This window comes from Channa argus, chromosome 5 (genome assembly GCF_033026475.1).
Source record: "Channa argus isolate prfri chromosome 5, Channa argus male v1.0, whole genome shotgun sequence".
Lineage (NCBI taxonomy): Eukaryota > Metazoa > Chordata > Actinopteri > Anabantiformes > Channidae > Channa > Channa argus.
Genome location: NC_090201.1, coordinates 13,634,171 through 13,654,955, shown reverse-complemented (window position 1 = coordinate 13,654,955; position 20,785 = coordinate 13,634,171). Strand labels below are relative to the sequence as shown.

The 20,785-nt window shown below is 39.0% G+C and overlaps 3 protein-coding genes across 8 annotated transcripts; 2 read left to right on the top strand and 1 right to left on the bottom strand.

Moving 5' to 3' along the window:
• Positions 1-1,018: 1,018 nt before the first annotated feature.
• Positions 1,019-3,974, top strand: fkbp11 (FKBP prolyl isomerase 11). 2 transcript variants are annotated; one of them, XM_067505467.1, is made up of 7 exons: positions 1,021-1,154; positions 1,317-1,381; positions 1,487-1,549; positions 2,923-3,010; positions 3,174-3,207; positions 3,368-3,438; positions 3,733-3,974. In XM_067505467.1, the coding sequence occupies exons 3-7, from the start codon at positions 1,520-1,522 to the stop codon at positions 3,939-3,941; spliced, it is 432 nt and encodes a 143-aa protein (XP_067361568.1). In that variant the 5' UTR covers positions 1,021-1,154; positions 1,317-1,381; positions 1,487-1,519; the 3' UTR covers positions 3,942-3,974. The 2 variants fall into 2 exon arrangements, with proteins under 2 accessions (XP_067361566.1, XP_067361568.1); XM_067505465.1 differs by having other exon boundaries at positions 1,019-1,381.
• A 1,522-nt stretch (positions 3,975-5,496) lies between these two features.
• Positions 5,497-7,431, top strand: LOC137127911 (small ribosomal subunit protein eS26). Its single transcript, XM_067505471.1, has 4 exons — positions 5,497-5,649; positions 6,682-6,859; positions 6,959-7,089; positions 7,340-7,431. Exons 1-4 carry the CDS (start codon positions 5,647-5,649, stop codon positions 7,373-7,375), a joined length of 348 nt encoding a protein of 115 aa, XP_067361572.1. The 5' UTR covers positions 5,497-5,646; the 3' UTR covers positions 7,376-7,431.
• Positions 7,432-7,474: 43 nt separating this feature from the next.
• LOC137127905 (zinc finger protein Eos-like) lies at positions 7,475-18,932 on the bottom strand. Of its 5 annotated transcripts, none has more exons than XM_067505458.1 (8): positions 18,744-18,886; positions 17,141-17,198; positions 16,942-17,046; positions 16,409-16,663; positions 12,845-13,012; positions 12,607-12,756; positions 12,220-12,351; positions 7,475-11,902 (listed from the first exon to the last, which is right to left on the bottom strand). In XM_067505458.1, exons 2-8 carry the CDS (start codon positions 17,178-17,180, stop codon positions 11,025-11,027), a joined length of 1,728 nt encoding a protein of 575 aa, XP_067361559.1. In that variant the 5' UTR covers positions 17,181-17,198; positions 18,744-18,886; the 3' UTR covers positions 7,475-11,024. The 5 variants fall into 5 exon arrangements, with proteins under 5 accessions (XP_067361559.1, XP_067361562.1, XP_067361560.1 ...); XM_067505461.1 differs by lacking the exon at positions 17,141-17,198 and having other exon boundaries at positions 7,475-11,644; positions 11,762-11,902; positions 18,744-18,865; XM_067505459.1 differs by lacking the exon at positions 18,744-18,886 and adding an exon at positions 17,476-18,726.
• Between the last annotated feature and the right edge of the window lie 1,853 nt (positions 18,933-20,785).

The following is a 20,785-nucleotide window of genomic DNA, read 5'->3' as shown; positions in this document are numbered from 1 at the left end:
TAAGCAACTACTGAGGGAGACCTAGAGCCTATTGGCCCTAATCTGACCTCCATTTTTTTTTTTAATTGTCTGTGAAACAATCATGTAATAATCAATACTTTCTTTGAGATATTATGTATGTCAGGTTTATTTAGAAATATGCAGCATGAAAACACAGACAAAGGATGTAAAGCCTTGAAACTTAGATTTCTCTACATGAAAGTCCATCAACATTATGTAACAATGTGCCTTAATAGGGCTAGTATATTCACTTTACATTGGCATTTAATGGCGCACAGAGTGAATGAATATTGATTTAAAAATTGATTAAATTACCTTAAATGCAAACTTACTTGGTAAACCTGGAGCATGGGGGGCTCAGAGCAGTTGGTTTTGAATGCATCCTAACATCTGGTAGGCCTGTTCTGTATGAGGTGTCATCTAAAATGTAAGTATGTATGATTCTGGCATAAAAACTAAACATTAAAATATAGTTTTGCCATTTGATTTAAAAGCCCTGGAAACATATCTCACTAAAATTGAACAGTTTTAATAATTTCATCACATTTGTGTTTTCCTTTTTATTATCCCTCATTTTTTAATGATTTGAAATACGTGTGCTTGGTTAGTGATGTCATGTATTTGTGCATCAGTCACCAGTTTGTGCAAAATTGCAAACAAAATATAGTGTTGTGGTTTGCCTGCTTTCAATGCCAGACCAGTCAAATCTGATAGTCACACTCACAGCTACAATGAACTAGATTAACTGTGTTAACATTAACTTTTTTCCAGTCCACTGTTGCCAATATTTAGTCATGGATGCAGCTATATTTTTTATATCATATATTGTCGCACTGCCGGGTTTGGGCCTTTTATTACCTTCACATTTCTACTGGACTATTATGGGACTGGCCGCAACTTGGCGTGTGAGCTGCAAGGTTTAAACAGGGCATATCAGCTCCTAACGGTCTCCAACATGGAGCAGCAGAGCCCCTCGCATACGCGGCACAGTACCGCCCCCCAGCGCCTCCCCCGAGCGCCGCTTCCGCTTCCCACTCACGGCAGCCTGGGATGCTGTACGAGGCGGGCTCTTCAGAGAGACCCAGGTGTTGGGACAACGTCCACGGACTGCTAGTCCTTATCGCTACAGTATTTTAACACATCAGCATTACCAGGTGCTGAGCCATTTTGGACACAGACAGTGTCCCGTGCATCTCGTCTTTTTCTTCCTGTCCCCGCAGTTTTGTGCAGAAGAAGCTTAGACGGAAGTTGTTGGATGGCTGCTCTTTTCCACAAGTTCACAATGAAGTCCAACGTTTTTCTTCTCCTTCTCGCAGGTTTCACATGTGGACTTGCGCATGGAGAGGAAAATGCAGGCGAGGAGGTGCAAGTGGAGACCTTGGTGAGTGGGACACATGTAGTATCACAGACTGCTGTGAAACAGCAACACAATAAAACCGCTGCCAAATAAATTCAACAGTGTTTTAATTTACTCTTCTGACCCAAGGTGAAACCTGAAACTTGCTCTGAACTTTCCAAAATGGGAGACACGCTGCTAATCCACTACACGGTAAGACAAAGAATCAACAAGTTATTTAAAGTGATGCACGAAACCAGTCCGCTATATGTGATTTTTTTTTTACAAAGATTCGTGGGGAAACCGGCCCGGCTGGTGACGAGTTGTTGTCTATGTGGCACCGTCTGCGTGAAACATGTGGGCACTGTTGGTGTGTTTGTGCAGCTCCACACTGAAACTAAATATGATTAGTAAACTATTCTGCGGCCAGCAGCTGATAGAAATGATCATCTTATTGAGCATCGGTTAGATAGTGGTTTAGTGTGTGTCCCCGTCCATTTGCCTTTATGTGTGCGTGTGGTTGTGTGTATGTGTAAAAGAGAGAGATTTCAGTATGGACTGATGGGGCGGTACAACACGTCAGCAGTAACAGCCCTGTCTGTCAGTGGGGCAGCACCAGCACCTCTTCATCCATGCAGTGTACTGGAGGCTCCTGGCTTTCTGTCTGTTGGAAATCAAAGACATTACAGTGTTATGATAGAAATGTAAGCTAAAGGTGTGATTAAAATAGTGTCCAATATCACATCGGTGTCAAATAACTAATAATTATACAAATATTTGTTTAACAAATATTATGCTCCATTAAAAAGAAAAACCAACCAAACAAACAAACAAACAAAAATATAATATAGTTTTACTGTGATTTGTTTGGAAGAGTTTGATCAATAAAGTTTTGAGACGGTATACCCTTTATCTAATAAATCACATTGTCACAATAATGTCATGAGGTAAAAATTGTGTCATTTCAACTTAATTGGCAACAGTGTATATGAAAAATGAAACTGTGCTGTACACAACACCTCCTGTCCTTGAGCAATTTGAAAAAAATCTGTAAAACCGCAATAACTATTATTAAACCACCTTCAAGGCTGTTCACTGGGAATTCATAGTAATTCTTTTTCTTAATTCCATGTCCTGGTCTGTGGCTTGTAGAGATACTTTGGTGATATGAGTAGGGAATAAATGATAATGAAATTATGTATATGTAAATTATCTCAGTCACAGCTGTCTGATAGAATTACTGTATGGTAAAACTGACAATTTTAAATGCTTTGTCTGCTTTAGGTGCATAATAAACCAATACATATGATTTCTAATATAAAAGTGAAGAACATGTCCAACTGCCCCTTAAGTTTTACATTCTTTTGAATGTATACAAAACATAGATAGGTGTGTATTTAATTAAACATGCAAATATATAGGCAAAAATAGGCTGTCCCAAAGCAGTCAGTCTCTAACTTGCATAAAACATGTAAAAAACAAATTCTTTTGTTGTGTTTCCTTAAGATCATCTACATTAAAAGTCATGTAATAAACCTTTCTTTTCATTTAAGTCATCATCTCTTACCAAATATTTTACTGTCTAGGGTAAACTGATGGATGGAAAGGTGATTGACTCATCACTGTCCCGGGATCCTCTTCTTGTTGAGCTGGGGAAGAGGACAGTTATTGCTGGCATGTATAATACACACAATAACCCTTTTCTAAAGGTTTTGAAGGTCAATCTGTGACTCTTATTTGCGTACACCCTAGAGATACTGTAACTGCAATCTGTTGTGTGGCAGGGAATATGCTTCATTTGCTGACTGACTGTTTCCCTGTGTGATTTCCTTATCAGGTCTAGAACAAAGCTTGGTTGGCGTGTGTGAAGGGTAAGTGAAAACAAAAAGACTATTGGAAAGACAGATGTACTTGGCAATAGTTACATGTACCCATAAATCATTTTTAAAAATACCAGAGTTAATGGTTTTGTGATGAAATGTGAGAATTGCATTCACAGTAAATGTGTTTTGTATATTCCTTCTGATTCAGGCAGAAAATCAAAGCCACTATCCCTTCTCACCTCGCGTATGGAAAAAAAGGTTACCCCCCTACAATTCCAGGTACTGAACACACACAAAACAGTGTGCATACAGTTTGAGTTTGATTAAGCATTTTAAAAATTTCCTTAAACAATTGTGCATTTCAGTTTTTATTAAATGAATATTCCTGGGTATTTAAATTATGTGAATTATATTATTTGAACCCTCACAGCCACCATATTTAAACCCAACAGATCAGCTATGTGAGATTTTGGAATTAAATGTTATTGAACATAGAGATACCAAGCATTTTACTTTGTTTTGTACTTGAATTACTGTGTATTTTACAAAACAATGACTTTTACCTTGATTTAGGTGATGCAGCTCTTGAGTTTGAGGTGGAGGTGATTTCTCTAACACAGCAGACACCTTGGCAGAAAATGGTCAATGATGTGTTCCCCCTCGTTTGTTTGGCCCTGGTGCCCACTCTGCTCAGTTTGGTGGGAATTTACCTCTATGGTAAGGCTAACGCCCAGAAGCCTAGCAAAAAGAGGGCAAAGGACAAGAAGATCAAGAAAAAATAAGACACAAATATTTAAATAAATGGAAAAAAAACATGTAAGTGTATTTTGTGTTCTTTGCTTATTTAATGAAAATACATGCTGTTAGTCGGTGTTCAAAGATATGGAATTAAGTCTTATAAATACTGTACAATAGTTATATTTTAAGCTCAGTTTTCAGAGCATTTACCAAGTCTGCACAAATCATTATTTAAAGTAGATCAATTGTACTGTCACTATTAACTAGTGCAGTTAAGGCAACAGTTAAAGGGATGTAGAATTATAAATAGAGGTTTTTAGATAGCAGCAGAACATGTCAAAGCCTATAATCTATAAACTGGAATAACTTAAAGTGCAAGGGCACTGTTAGAAAAGCATGCAAAACACATTGGATACACATTAGACTTATTTATTGTTATACTTGAGAATTCATTGATTAGTATTTTCTGCAAAAAATAAAAGAGAGATGATTTAGACAGAGCAACACTGCAGAAATTGGCTTATTACAGTATGTTATCATCATATATCTTGGTAATGATGGTAGAGCAACATGATCTAAGAGACATAATTACATAACTTCTGCCTCCATTTAAGCAAGAATAAAACAACTTAATAAATAAGGTTAAATGTTAGGTTAATAGATCAATATAAAGAATTACACTTGCTTTTCTGCATCTCCTGTAGATTTTTCATCTTTACATCAACCTATCCTGCATCAACAGGTAATGCAAGTCTGTAAATGGCCCTTCGTACCTTAAAGTTCAAAGGGATGGCTGCCTTGAACTTACAAAAAAGCACATTCTTTAATATAATAAATTTACAGCATGCTTTGGAAAATAATTGGCTGTGAACAGCAGTAAATTAGCCTAAATTCATATATTTATTCATATACAATTTTGTGGTATGGGACCTTATTTAATAATTTTTATTATTTGGTACTACTTTGGTATTATCTGGCTCTACTATGGGAAATTCTCATTGACATTTACTTTCACATTGTTTTAAATACATAGAGATACTTTCTATTTCATACCACAAAGGTAAACCATGCACAAATAGGCCTAGACACTGTGTACCAAGTATAAATTATCACTTGAACCGAATAATTTTTTCTTTACATCATTTGCAATAATTCAGATGTAAATTCTTGTAAAACAGATTTATAGTTTGTGAATTGAATCGTTTACTACCTATATAAGCCAGGTCACTGAATGACAGAAAACAGGAAATACTTGTCAGATATACTCCAATAAAAAAAACATGTGACTATAAGTTTGGTTGATTAATTGTATTCACATCTCAGCCACACAATGAGAACTTGGTCTATTAATTAAAATTGTATTTTTGCTATGCAATTTGATACAATTTTAAATCTATAATCTACAGTGCTGATTCTATTAGAAAGCTACACGCACTACATAAACTTGTTTTGTTGTACGGCGTTGCCCGCCGGCGCTGCAGTAGTCGTTTAACAGAGAACTTCGCTAACTTGCGCCACGCGTGGACAAAATGTGAGTATACTAATATTATTTCCGCTAACAAAAGGTTATTCGGATTTTGGTTTTCATATGTTTAAATACAGCACATAATATTAGATTTTTAAATAACAAAGATGCCTTTTTAAAAAAGCATCAACGAATTTGATTTCAATGGTTGGAGGGTGGAGCAAATTGCATTACTTCTCGCGGTACAACCTCTTCCTGTCCTCTTTCCAGCTTTCCTGTTCAACATGGTGAGTGTGCATCAGTGGCAGCCGTAAGGCAAAAGCGAATAAACTGGTGTTTTAGCGGAGTTATTCTACATATTTGTTCCATATTGGGTATTATAAACGCATAGCTAAACCACAGTGTAAGAAATTAGCGGTTGTTGTCAGTAAACTTCTAATAAAAATGAGCTTGGGCCTAATGCTAGCTGTTAGCCGGCTAGCTGTTTTGTGCATGTGTTCCTGTACGCAACCAAAGGACAACGCCACCTTGTTACGTTCGGTGAAACACTGAAAATATAATATTTCGCTTGGTGTTTATGATGGATCCGTCAAAACGTAACGGTTTGTACGACGGTTGGATTTCTATTAGCCAACCGAAAAAGCTGTAATTAGTCAAAGGGAAAAACTAACGCGAATTGGTTAAGGTTGCAAATCAACGAAATTGACTTTTAAAGTGTAAGATTGTATTGTTTACTGAAACGGTTGACGTTTTGCGCTGCTATTTAATAACCATTATTGAAAAAGTTCTTCTGCTTTAAAGTGTAAATGCTATACTTGTATTGCTCCAAGTGAAAAGCAACAACCTCCATTTAAAATAAAGCAACACTGGAGTGACCTGTATTCACTATTGACTTGGCAGGTTTTTAATCTTTAACTATCTTATATAGACTTGGAAATAACTTCAACCTCAATTATAGGCTTCTTGTAGGTTTTACAGCTAAAGATGTAGTTTATAACTTGCAAACCTGGAATAGACATTTTTTTCACTTGTACAACTTTAGACTTCACTTGTACAATTTGAAGTCTAAAAGTATAAGAACCATACTTTGAGCTCTCTAAATGAAGAAGCCAAAATCGAATCAATCAGCCATGTGAATTCATTTAAAGTCTTAAATTGCTCTGAAGCTTACTTGACTAACTGTAGATGCCAGCTTTTGACATTTGTCTTTGAGGTTTAATAATACACTGCTGCCACTGAAAGTTTGAGCTTCAGTCTTAGTTATACCAAGTTGTAAGGTTGTATTATAGCTTGTACAAATGTTTTCCTCCATTTTGCAGACCAAAAAGAGGAGGAATAACGGTCGTGCCAAGAAGGGCCGTGGGCATGTGCAGCCCATCCGCTGCACCAACTGTGCCCGCTGTGTCCCCAAGGACAAAGCTATTAAAAAGTTTGTCATCAGGAACATAGTGGAGGCAGCGGCCGTCAGAGACATCTCAGAGGCCAGTGTCTTTGACTGTGAGTGCATTTCTGTTTCACATGATTGCCAAATTTTTGTCTTCCTGGTTCTAACCTGGATGTGTTTTTCTGTTTACCTTTCTCCTGTCAATTGTGCAGCATATGTTCTGCCCAAGCTCTATGTAAAGCTGCACTACTGTGTAAGCTGTGCCATCCACAGTAAGGTAGTGAGGAACCGTTCCTGTGAGGCCAGAAAAGACCGCACCCCACCACCCCGATTCAGGCCCGCTGTAAGTAATACTACTTCAATACTTTCAATACTGCTTTTGGTGTATAAGGTCTTATTTTAAGTGGGTTTTACAAAACGTTTTTCACGATGGAAACTATTTGCAGTAGGAAAAATGTGGTATGAATAATAGTTCGATTCTTTTGAAACTAACCTCTGAACGCAACACCAGAGCATTAAACCCAGATGAAACATTGATATAATTGCATGTTTTATGAAGTCGAAACACCAGGACTCTTTGTTTTCTTTAACAGGCTGGTGCCCCAAGAGCTCCTCCAAAACCCATGTAAAGGAGATTTTGAAGATGCTTTTGACCTGACTAATAAATTCAGAATCTTTGAAAACCTGCAAGTGTGAAGTTCCTTATTAGGTGACCATGGGGTGGGGTTGTAGTAGAGACAAGCCTGTCAGGTATTTTATTTGGAGTAAACTCTTACAGTATAAAACTTACAGTAGTTAAAGATCAAATCACGCAAATGCATAATTACATTTGATACATTTAAAAGGCTCAGCAGTTATTTAAAGCGATATCAGACAATTCACAGGAGTATGGAGGGTAAGATGCTTGAACAAAAAGTACAACTAGAATTACTTTATTCAAGTAGTCTTAAATGGATTACTTTATTTGGTTGTTTTAAGACTAAAATGAAGAGGTGACCGGGGTGTAGGTATGGGGCAAACAGCATTGGTACCACATGCATCAGATTTAGCAGCACATTACTGTCCAATGTAGCACACAGGAATACAAAAAAAATATGCAAACTCAACATTAAGTATTCTTGCAACTAAGTTTTAACTAAGTCAGGGACTAGGGTTCCAGGTTATATTTAAACATTTTCTATGTAATTTGTTATTCAAGCTAGTAAGTAGTCAAGATTCTAGTTTGCAAAAACTTATACTTCTTTTAATCTCAAGCTATTTCTTTGGGTCCTAGCTGTCAACATTACAGTTAGCTGGTTTTAAAGATTAAACTTGATTCTGACCAGGGTCACTGATTACTGGTTTTGGGTGTCTACTACTGTCTTATGATTTCAAAGATGGCCAAAACAAAGTGGAGCCTTTTCAAACCTGTAGTACTTGCACCATGGAAATTGACAAAACACGCTTTACACTGACATTTTCTACTGTTGAGTGTAGAAAAGGCCAAAGGCACAACAGCAAAATCTAACATGAATCCCAACTGGGCCTTTTTGTAGATATAATATTGAGTAAAGTGTAAGTTATAACTGAAAAGTATTTTCTGTCAATGCAAACCAATAACTTTGGTGTCAGTAATATATATTTAAGTCAAATTTTCCAGATCAGGTTGAAGAAAAACATTGTGATATTTGGTTTACAAACCATCTGATCCAACAGTCTGTTCCTACATTAAGGCAAGGTAATTGGATTTTTAGTTTAACCTAACTTTGGAAGACACAATTTCACCATTTCATATAGATTTGTGTCTTACAAAATTACAGCATTGCATTTCGCCAACAAGTCACTCTTAATATACAACAGTGTGCACCAAAGCCAAGACCTAACAATCACACAAATAAAGCTCCACTTAATACATTGTAACAATTCTTGAAACATATTTACATTTTTAAAATATTAAAAATGTTTTAAATTTATATTGAAAGGGAAACTGAATTTTTTTTTTTCTAAACGATTTCTGCAAAACAAAGTAAAGGTTTTACTGACATTAAGGAAAATAGATGCACCCTTTGTACTTTATACTGTATGTACAACTTATACACTTATTTATAATACTACTTCGTAGGGGTAAATTGCATATTGTTGGCTCTGCTATGAGGTGCTATACAGAACCATGCTCATATGGATCTGAAAATGATATGAAAACCAAGTATTTTTTTATTCCTCTTCATAAAAAAAACATCTCAGAATTTCTGCAGTTACACCGCTACTTAAAACCACGAAAATCTTGGAGCATTGATCAGCACGACAGAAACAAGAAACCATTCACAACACTAAAATAAACTGTTAAGAGCCTTGACTGATTCAGTGGCTTCTGTTTAGCCTGCAAAACCATTAATGAAGCTAGAAAGACCTATGTTTTGAAATAATAAAATATCTGTTCTGGTAACAAGTGGGAATCTTTAGTCTTCTGTCAACTCATGATTTTGATAGTGTTTTTTTCCCCCCAGCCTTTTGATATTAGTGCATCTATATAAACTTAGTCCTCCAAAACATTCCTTTGCTGTTGATGAGAAAACTCATCCATAAATGTACTTGTTAAGTAACAAACGGAATATTTTTGTGCCCAATTACCTAATCCAAACAAGATGGCCAGTTAAACCTACTGTGTGTAAAATCATATTTCACAATCCTCACTAGCCAGAATCATTTTCTTTAAATTGACACATTTCTTATGACAGCATAATTACTGAGGAGCACAACTGACAAAAATGATATAGAAATAAACACCTGGTTCACTCTTGTCACACTATTGACAGAATTGGGCAAATTGCATTCGGACAACCAGCAAAAAACTTTTCAACTTTGTTTCTTTTTTTTGGGGTTGGGGGGGGGGGTCACCCTGTGAGGACGGCAATAAACTGCCACTCAACACTGCACTCATCATAGCTGCATGTGCCAAATACTATGCACATTGCCTTTGATAAATTAACAAAACTGATTCTTTGCCCACACTTTATATGGAATAAAAAATACACCTTTAAAAAAAAGCATTACAATAGTAGTACGAAGCTAAAGACTTTAGAGTGTCGGGAAAAAAATTAGAGTAATAATTTTTTAACTTACAATCTCTAACATCACTTAACGATCTGGTTCTCTTTCAACATATTTGGTAGGCTCATGTCTGGTAGACAATTTGTCAACAAGGTGTGATAGGGTGTAGAAAGGCACAATATGAAAAGATATTTAACACCAAAGTTATGTTTGAATTTCACATAAGTATATTAATGTTGGTTTGCAGTTAAATGACGAGAGGGAAGTGATACAAATTTGTAAAGACCCTATAGTAATCTCTAAAATTGTGGCAGTGATAATTGAACTCCTTTGCTAATGGAAAACCATTCCATCAATTTTTCTCACAATTGAGAGAAATGTGCAGGTCATTAGTGTATCCTATAAAATACTTTAATATAATCATAGTATTCTGGCAGGAACTGGTGCACCAAAAGCAGCTATAGAAAAGGAAAACATTTCATACATCGCCCAACATGTCATTCACACATATGAAGGCCTTCATTTTTCACTTATTTAATTTACTTTCAAAAAAACAGAGTCCTTTACATTCTCTCTCCATCACACACACACACACACACACACACACACACTTACCCATCCCGCCCCATTAAAAACAAAAGTGCATTTATAATAAATGGACAACCCCCTCACACACACACACACACACATCAGTTTAACTTGGACCTGGTTTGTGAGTTTGGTCTGCACTTCACATTTTAAAAATTATCCATTGTACGGGATCATTGTTCAGGCTGGAAGGAAACTTTCAAGAGTGTAACATTTGCTTTAGAATCTTTTTTTGGCAAGCCTATCAATTGCACATTTACCTTTTTTATGTTACCGTTAAAGTGCACAAATGAGAAAAGTATTTGGATTATAAACAAAAGTCTGATTTGCCAAACAATTTGTCCATCAGGTTCACATCTTCAATTTCAGAGCAAGGCACGCATGTGAAATGAGAAGTGCACTGGCTCTTCATCTTTAGAATACATCCAAATAAAAGTGCTTTTTTTTAAATAGTGTTGTTTTAAGTGCAACGAAAACAATAAGGGCCACTACTATAACTTTAGAAACAAAAATATGACCTTCCGATTAATTTCTACTGTATCAGCGTCTTCTTGAAATATTCCTGTTTCCCCTTTAGCTCTTGTGCAGGCCAAACCCAGCCAGGTCTTTGTTTCAGTGTAAAAATAGCTCTAGGTGAAGCACGTTGTCCACACTTTATCCTTAGTCAAGGATGTGCTCTCCACGGACGATGTGTGAAGAAAATTCATAGCGGTCCTGGCAGCGGTGTCCACAGATGTTACACTCAAAAGGCTGGCGAAAACCGTGGCATCCCATGTGGATGGTAAACATGACATGGTCCAGGAAAAGCACACGACAATGCTCGCAGCGGAAAGAGCGCACAGCTCGTCCCTCTCCATCTACAACCCGAAAAGCCTCCCTGGAGGTGGAGGAGGGTGCTGTAGGTGAGCTAGGAGTTGGAGCGAGAGAAGGAGGTGGGGGGCTGTGGCCTCCATTCTCTCTATCCTCCCTGTCTTTGGCATGGCTGGGGCTGTGTCTTTCCCTACTCCTGTGGTGTAAAATGGGAGGAGGTGCTGGGTTATGGTTATTGGAGTGGAGGAGAAAATGGCCGTTGTTACTGTGCAGGGTTGGAGTCGGAGCAGTACTGTTGCACGGGTCATCTGGCATGCTCTCTGTGTCTGTGGAGTCCTGGCAACCATTGCTAGGTGAAGGGGCATGATTTCGACCAGCAGGCAGGTCTTCATGTCCTTCAGCGGCCTCCCTTCCCCCTACACCCACAACTCTCAGTCCAACTCCAGTCACTGTACAATCCAACCTTGATCCTAGACCAACAGGGGTTTGAGAGGAGCTGTGGACAGGCCTGAGATCTGATAAACATGATGGATGAGTGGTGGGAAGGTGTAGAGGCCTCAGTGTGTCTGATACGCCTCCTCCATTACCTGCTATACCTGCGTAATCTCCACCCAGACCAGTAAAGTGTGAGGCTTCTAGGTCCCCTGCATGCATCTCTCCATCTTTTTCCATACCAGCACTGAGCTCATAAGGTGCATTGCCTAGATTGAGGCGTATGTGCTTTTGTCCTGTAACACAGACAAAATCTTATAATATTGAACCATCAAAGTCTGTGGAAAGAACCACAACAGCAAATAGATTGATACTTGAAGAACTTGCTAAAATAAATGAACAGCATGCCAAGTTTGTTTTTTTCCCACCCATTGTGAATATCATACTGTCAATCAGCTATGGACGCCACACACACACACACACACACACACACACACACACACACACACACACACACACACACACACACACACACACACACACAAGCTGATATGCAATTTAAGCAACAAATGCTGATTTCCTTACTCCATCCACACGGAGACCAAATGCTCACCTACAAATTTTTGTGGTGTGGATCTCTTGCGTTTCGTAATGCTGTTGGCGAGCCGGTCAATAAAGGCCATCTTGTCTGAGGAGGGTTGCAGTAGAGAGTCAGTTACAAACTCTAACTCTCTCATCTCCTCACCTGCACAGGGTACAATCAAACATGTTTAAGATGTATGCTGGTTTTCCAAATCTAATACGGTCACAAATTATAGGTAATACTAAGGGATTCTATTTGTTACTTTGTCAAGAAGGTAGATAAGATTTCTACATAAGATGCCACTTCAGTCCCTTTGGACAATAAAACGTATACCATATTGTGATTTAGATTACAGTCTTGTCAGAGAAAATATTTCACTCTGGTTTGTAATCTCGAAAAGGTTAATACATGCTGTACCTGGATTCTGTGCACTGGATGGCTGCTGTGATTCCACACTTTGTAAGTAGCTGTGGCAGCGCTCGCGGTGCTCTTCCAGGGTGCTCTGCTGCTTGTAACTACGGCCACAAAAACTGCACTTATATGGCTTCCCTACGGTTGGAGAGGACACTGTGGAGATATTAGGAACATAGCGTTATCACTGACTAAACAAGTCAACCATTTCACTGATAAACTTACAGAATTTAATTTGCCTTACCTGCATGAGTGCGAAGATGGCCAGTGAGCGCATCTCTTCTTCGACAGGCATAACTGCAGAAGGGACATTTAAAGGGCTTCTCCCCTGAGTGCAGCTTGATGTGGCGGAGCAAGTTACCCTTTTGAGTAAAGGAGGCGCCACATTGATTACACTGGAATGGTCGCTCACCTGGGGGGTAGAACAGACCAATTAACCCAACTTTTGTATCTAACATTATTTCCTATACTCAAATCCATTTAATATTTGCAATCATAATCTTAGCTATTTTCTTTCATTAGTCTTCTTCTTCTTCTTTTCCTTTCGGCTGCTCCCTTTCAGGGGTCGCCACAGCGAATCATGTGCCTCTATCTAACTCTATCCTCTGCATCCTCTTCACTCACACCAACTAACTTCATGTCCTCCCTCACTACATCCATAAATCTCCTCTTTGTTCTTCCTCTAGACCTCCTGCCTGGCAGCTCCAACCTCAGCATCCTTCTACCGATATATTCACAGTTTCTCCTCTGAACATGTCCAAACCACCTCAATCTGGCCTATCTGACTTTATCTCCAAAACATCTAACATGAGCTGTCCCTCTGATGTACTCATTCCTGATCCTGTCCATCCTCGTCACTCCCAAAGAGAACCTCAACATCTTAAGCTCTGCTACCTCCAGCTCTGCCTCCTGTCTTTTCTTCAGTGCCACTGTCTCTAAGCCGAACAACATTGCTGGTCTCACCACCGTCTTTAACACCTTTCCTTTCATTCTCGCTGATACTCTTTTATCACACAACACACCTGACACTTTTCTCCACCCCTTCCAACCTGCCTGCACTCGCCTCTTCACCTCTTTTCCACACTCACCGTTGCTCTGAACCGTTGACCCTAAGTACTTAAAGTCCTGCACCTTCTTCACCTCTGCTCCCTGTAACCTCACAATTCCACCTGGGTCCCTCTCATTGACACACATGTATTCTGTCTTGCTGCGGCTAAGCTTCATTCCTCTGTTTTCCAGAGCAGACCTCCACCTCTCTAGATTTTCCTCCACCTGCTCCCTGCTCTCACTACAAATAACAATGTCATCTGCAAACATCATAGTCCAGGGAGATTCTTGTCTAACCTCATCTGTCAGTCTGTCCATCACCAGAGCAAACAAGAAGGGGCTCAAAGCCGATCCTTGATGCAGACCCACCTCCACCTTAAACTCCTCTGTCACACCTACAGCACACCTCACCACTGTCTTACAGCTCTCATACATGTCCTGCACCACTCTAACATACTTCTCTGCCACTCCAGACGTCCTCATACAATACCACAGCTCCTCTCTCGGCACCCTGTCATACGCTTTTTCTAAATCTAAGAAGACACAATGCAACTCCCTATGACCCTCTCTGTACTTCTCCATCAGCGTCCTCAAAGCAAATACTGCATCTGTTGTACTCTTTCTAGGCATGAAATCATATTGCTGCTCACAAATGTTCACCTCTGCCCTTAGCCGAGCTTCCACTACTCTTTCCCACAACTTCATTGTGTGACTCATCAGCTTTATTCCTCTGTAGTTGCCACAGCTCTGCACATCTCCCTTGTTCTTAAAAATTGGTACCAGTACACTTTTCCTCCAGTCCTCTGGCATCCTCTCACTCTCCAAGATCTTTTTAAACAAACTAGTCAAAAACTCTACTGCCACCTCTCCTAGACACTTCCATACCTCCACAGGTATGTCATCAGGACCAACTGCCTTTCCGCTCTTCATCCTCTTCAATGTCCTCCTCACTTCACTCTTACTAATCTTTGCTACTTCCTGCTCCACACCAGTCACCTCTTCTACTCTTCGTTCCCTTTCATTTTCCTCGTTCATCAACTCTTCAAAGTACTCCTTCCATCTTCCCATCACACTCCTGGCACCTGTCAATACATTTCCATCCTTATCTTTAATCACCCTAACCTGCTGCACATCCTTTCCATCTCTATCTCTTTGTCTGGCCAAGCTGTACAAATCCACCTCTCCCTCTTTAGTGTCCAACCTAGCATACAAGTCCTCATATGCTCTTTGTTTGGCCTTTGCCACCTCTATCTTCACCTTACGCTGTATCTCCCTGTACTCCTGTCTACTCTCTTCAGTCGTCTCAGTGTCCCACTTCTTCTTAGCTAACCTCTTTCTCTGTATACACTCCTGAACTTCCTCGTTCCACCACCAAGTCTCCTTGTCCGCTTTCCTCTTTCCAGATGACACACCGAGTACCCTCCTACCTGTCTCCCTGATCAAATTAGCTGTAGTAGTCCAGTCATCTGGAAGCACCTCCAAACCACCCAGAGTCTGTCTCAGCTCCTCCCTGAAAACTAAACGACATTCTTCCTTTTTCAACTTCCACCACTTCGTCCTCTGCTCTGCCTTAGTCCTCCTTATCTTCCTCACCACCAGCATCATTTTACACACCACCATCCTGTGTTGTCTGGCTACACTCTCCCCTACCAATGCTTTACAGTCACTGATCTCTTTCAGATTACAACGTCTACACAAGATGTAGTCTACCTGAGTGCTTCTCCCTCCGCTCTTGTACGTCACCCTATGTTCCTGCCTCTTCTGAAAGAAAGTGTTTACTACAGCCATTTCCATCCTCTTTGCAAAGTCAACCACCATCTGACCTTCTGCGTTCCTGTCCTGAACACCAAACCTGCCCATAACAGTCTCATCACCTCTGTTCCCTTCACCTACATGCCCATTGAAATCTGCACCAATGACAACTCTCTCACCTCTGGGGATGCTCTGCATCACTTCATCTAACTCACTCCAGAATTTCTCCTTCTCTTCTAACTCACATCCTACCTGTGGGGCATAACCACTCACAACATTGAACATCACCCCTTCAACTTCCAGCTTCAGACTCATCAACCTGTCTGATACTCTTTTCACCTCTAGAACATTCCTCACAAAATCCTCTTTCAATATAACTCCTACTCCATTTCTCTTCCTATCTGACCCATGGTAAAACAACTTAAACCCTGCTCCTAAGCTTCTAGCCTTGCTACCTTTCCACCTGGTCTCCTGGACACACAGTATGTCCACCTTCCTTCTCTGCATCATGTCGATCAACTCCCTAGCCTTCCCTGTCATAGTACCAACATTCAAAGTCCCTACTGTCCGTCCTACATTCTTAGCTTTCCTCTTCTCTCTCTGCCTACGAACACACCTTCCTCCTCTTCTTCTTCGTCTTCGACCAACAGTAGTCCAATTTCCACCGGTACCCTGTAGGTCAACAGCACCGGTGGCGGTCGTTGTTAACCCGGGCCCTGACCGATCCGGTATGGAAGTCTTTGTCGCGATTCGCATGTTTGATTTGGCATGTGTTTTACGTCGGATGCCCTTCCTGCCACAACCCTCTGCATTTATCCAGACTTGGGACTGGCACAAGAAGACACTGGCTTGTGCCCCCTTGCGGTTGCATTTTCTTTCATTAGTCTTCATTTGTTTTAAAATGTAATTCATATCTTAAATCAACTTCACTGGAACCAATATCCAAGACAAGAAGAAAACTAAGTGTGTCCTACAGTAAAGATGTATGTGAGCTTAACTGATCAGTCACCTGTATGGCTGCGTTTGTGCACCATGAGAACATTGGGCCCAATGCAGATCATTCCACAGACGTCACACTTGAGCTTTCCATTTGGCAGTCTGATGGCTCCAGCTGGCACGGTTTCAGTATTAGTGAGCTCCCTATAGCTTCCCACAGCTTCAGATCCTTGCTCTGGACCGCCTTCTTCCAGCCGTTCAATTCTTTCATCTTCAATACCACGACCTATGTCATCATCACTGTACAACTCTACCTTAATAGAGTTGGCTAAAGAGGCAGAAGATCAAAAATAAAGGCGCTAAATTAGATATGTCATGAAGCGTGTTGCCAGACATGAGAGACAGAATGACTACGGGTTAACATGTCATTACTGCCTCAAAAACTTAAAAATATCTCAATACCTTTGAGCAACCTCAGAAAACTGGATATTACAGCAAATATGAAAAGCAGTTCCATTATATACTATTTAATATATTACATGAATACACTATGATTAAGTGCTACATCATTAGTTTTTTGGTGTTTCTACTTATTTTCTCACTGACCACTGAGGGAGCGACTAGGAGATGCTTCCTTGCTGTTCGGAGTGCTCACTGTTGGACCTCCAAGGGCCCCAGAAAACTCTCTTTCCATTGATGAGTCTCCACTACCTGCAACCAAAAGAAGAAACATCATCTGTAATTTGACCCTCATTCCAACCTTTGAAGGTTAGTGTATCTGTGATGCAGTAAACCATTGTCCTACCTGATATGTAAGACCGGCCATTGCAATCATCAGCATCCATACTAGTTCAAACTAGATACTGAAATGACAGTCATGTCGACGGTTAAGATGAAACTGAATCCCTTGAAAGTACATTTAATCCACTTAACTAAACAAAAGCACACTCTGCAAGGTTGTTTAATATAACAGGAAAACATACTGTGTACATAACAATTTGTAACAAAATTAATATTAAGTTAAAATGGTATTGGTAAAGATCAGTGACAGAAACTTTTAATAGGCAAATAATAATAACTAGAAAAAACATTTCTAAAAAAAAAATGTACTGTGAATGCTTGGGTGCCGACAGGATTTACCAAGCAAAGCTGAAAAGAGCTGAAATAGCTGGAATGTTGCTTCCTTGTATACTGGTTAGGCAAACTTCAAAGCTAGTTAGTCCTAAAAACTTCACAATCAATTAAGGGAAGTCATTAATGACGTTTCGATGACGTCAAAGTAAAAACGTATACAAATCTTAAAAACTCTAAATGTTAGAAAAAAAACTGTTTACAAGCGATAATGTCCTTTAAAAGCAGAACGTTTTGAAGTTTGAATGGGGTTTCTAGCTGAAAGTATACCGAAGTAGTAAACGCCAAACAACGTAGGGAAGACAAGTCAGAATAATAATAAAGATTAGAATATAATAATAATAAAATAATAATAATAATAATAATAATAATAATAATAATAATAATAATAAGACACTAAAAACTACGTTGAATAGCTAACTACTTCTAACTTGTAGATGAAATGTAAGGCCATAGATGGACAAATATATTGTAGCATTAACTCACTAACATAAATGCGCTGGCGATTAGTTTATGTGGATTAACCAAGTTAACTGTCGATAGAAGTAGTTAACTAGCGGCTACGTTAGCGCCAAGTTCAACCTGATCACTTAATGCCAATAGCCAACTAGGTTTACTTCTGACAGCTGACATAGTAACTTAACGATAAGCAGATTCAACAGCAAGGCTGGTTCGTCTGAGACATATTAGCCGGCAATTCCGATCTCTTTGCCCCATTTGTACAGTGCCAATATTTGCTTAGCGCTGGTGTAACAATTAGAGGTAAAGTTTAGGAGATGGCCTTTTGTGGCTAATGTTAGCTTAACGCTATTACATGTGATGGAAATTACCGTTAGCCGAGTTAGCTAAACACAACACTATAACGGTACAAATGTCTGCCATCTTCGATAGCTTACTAAAATCACGGAGTTACAGCTAAGCAATATGGGCAATGTCGTAAGGTAGACGACGCTGACTTGTAATATTTATTGCTTGACCAATGCTAAACTGGACACCCAAGTCTCTACGACGTCTTGTTGAACGCTAGCATAACAAACGGAACGTTAGCCTCAACAATCTTCGCTTCCTCGCCACCAGTCAATGTTTCTGAAACGGTTGCTATGGCACCCACTGCCTACTAGAATGCTACGGCTAACAAGCTAATATTTAGCAAGTTAGCTAGGTAGCTTACGCTCCGTGTACCCTCAAAGCCGATTTTTACAAAACAGCACAGCGAAAGAAGGCGACCACATAAGTCCCTTTATGTTCTCCCGTTCTCCGAGTCACTGTCAAATTACCTGCCACTGTCAGGACCGTTTCAGTGAGGTTATTCTGTTTTTTCATCTGTTTATGACGGCAGCATCTCCCGGCAGCATTTACCTCCAGCTCCAAACGATTTCCGGTTGCATCTCAAATGTAGTTGTCTATCAGCCACCAATAGTGAGTGGGCTGCATGAAATATAAATAGGTATAAAATCGGTTATTTCTAACACTGGTTAGTTTTATGTATTTTCTTGAGTTGTCGCCCACAGTGGATAAAGGCCTATAGCATATTGATGTACTATGTTTAAAGCTGTAGTAAATCAAGGTTAATTAGAATTGAAGCACACGTTATCTGTCATTGTGATGCCTCGTGTAGGATTGTAATTGCATTTCCCAGTATTTAAACACTGCACAACATTGTCTCAAAAGGGTGAAAATGCACTTTGTCCTTGTAGAACAGTGTGTTGGAATCCAGGAGGTTAAATGAGCCTTTAAAGAAAAACAGATGAACCCCCATTTAAACCTTTCATTCTTTACATTATTTCAGAATAATGGATTGTGTTCAGTAAGAGTAGGGCTGAGTGTTAAGTCAAAACATGTAAGTTTTCAGTAGTCTGTGGTGTTTTTATCCATTCATCCATCACCTAAACCACTGCAGGTACTGTAGCCTATCCCAGCTGTCACTGGGAGACAAAAATTAAATAGTTGGGATAAACTGTCTAGGCAAGAAATTGGACCCCAATGTAAACAAAAGGGCAACTTCTCTAATTTTCAACTTATTTTGTATGGCCTTAGTTTAGGGTGTAAATGTACATTAACACTTTCATAAATCAAAATATTTCTTTGCTTCTAGCTAAAAAACTCCTCCAGATTACATAACCTGGAGGAGTTTTTCATCATTTGGAATTCAGATGATGTCATCTGGAGACGCTCTAGAAAAGCAGGTTGACCATAATAACAAACTTCATAGTGTGAGCAACAAGATAACATAATCTAAATTGAAAGCCCCTCCAAGTGATGTCGTCTGGAGGCATTTTTCAGCTACAAGTACAGAGATATTTTTATATAGTGAAGCAACGGGAATTTTAATGGGAATTATTTACATGTACTACTCAAACTTGAACCAAAAGAAGCAAATTCAAAATCAGAGAAAGTGTCTTTCTCTGTAACAAAATAACAGGGCTATAGAGTCAGGCTCAAAAGATTAAGTGGGCTCATGGTGCACCTGTCTATTTAGTTAAGTTTGTAGTCACCTTAAATGCTCATGCTAATTGTTAAGCAGAATAATTTAAACAGATTTTATTATGTCTGTGACCAGCACAATGAGATGCAGACTAAAAAAATTGCATTATAGTTAGCTGCTTCTTTTTTTATTATTGTTAGCTCAGTAAGAGAATAATTAATAATAAATACAGCTCACATCGTGGAAGTCATCCAGGTAGATTGCAGGTCAGATAGGCACAGTACTAAGCTATTTAAAACACAAATTTTAACACCTCCGTCTTGGATGGGCTTACTGAATCAGTGATGTAATAGAATATAATCACGTGGAATGGAATCACGTTATGATGCTTTATATTTTTAAGAGGGAAATTCTGTACTTCTGTAAAATCTTACTGGATAAAGGTTTTAAATCAAATAACAAAATATGTTGTCTTTGTAAGACAACACATCGTTAAGGATTTTACCTAACTTTCTTTGTCACATCATTACTACATCCCATCTCCCACCTCTTAAAGACTTTACAGTATTTCACAGCAAAGAAGTTATGAGTTTTTAAATACAAATATATGTAGCAGAACATTTTCTAAATTCCTTAATTATCCCACAACTCATCAGAATGGACAAGAACCACATTCAGAAACTTATGTGCTAAAATAGTTAACTATAACTAACTACTTTAAACTACTTTTGATATAACGTTAAAAGCAGCTACAGTTCGACCAGCTACAAATGTTAAATGTTGCTTATGGATGATGTCACTTATTATTTTCCATAATTGTACTTTTGATTATTAAGGTATGTTTTATGAATGTTTGTAATTTTACCTACAATTATTGAAGAACTACATTTAGAG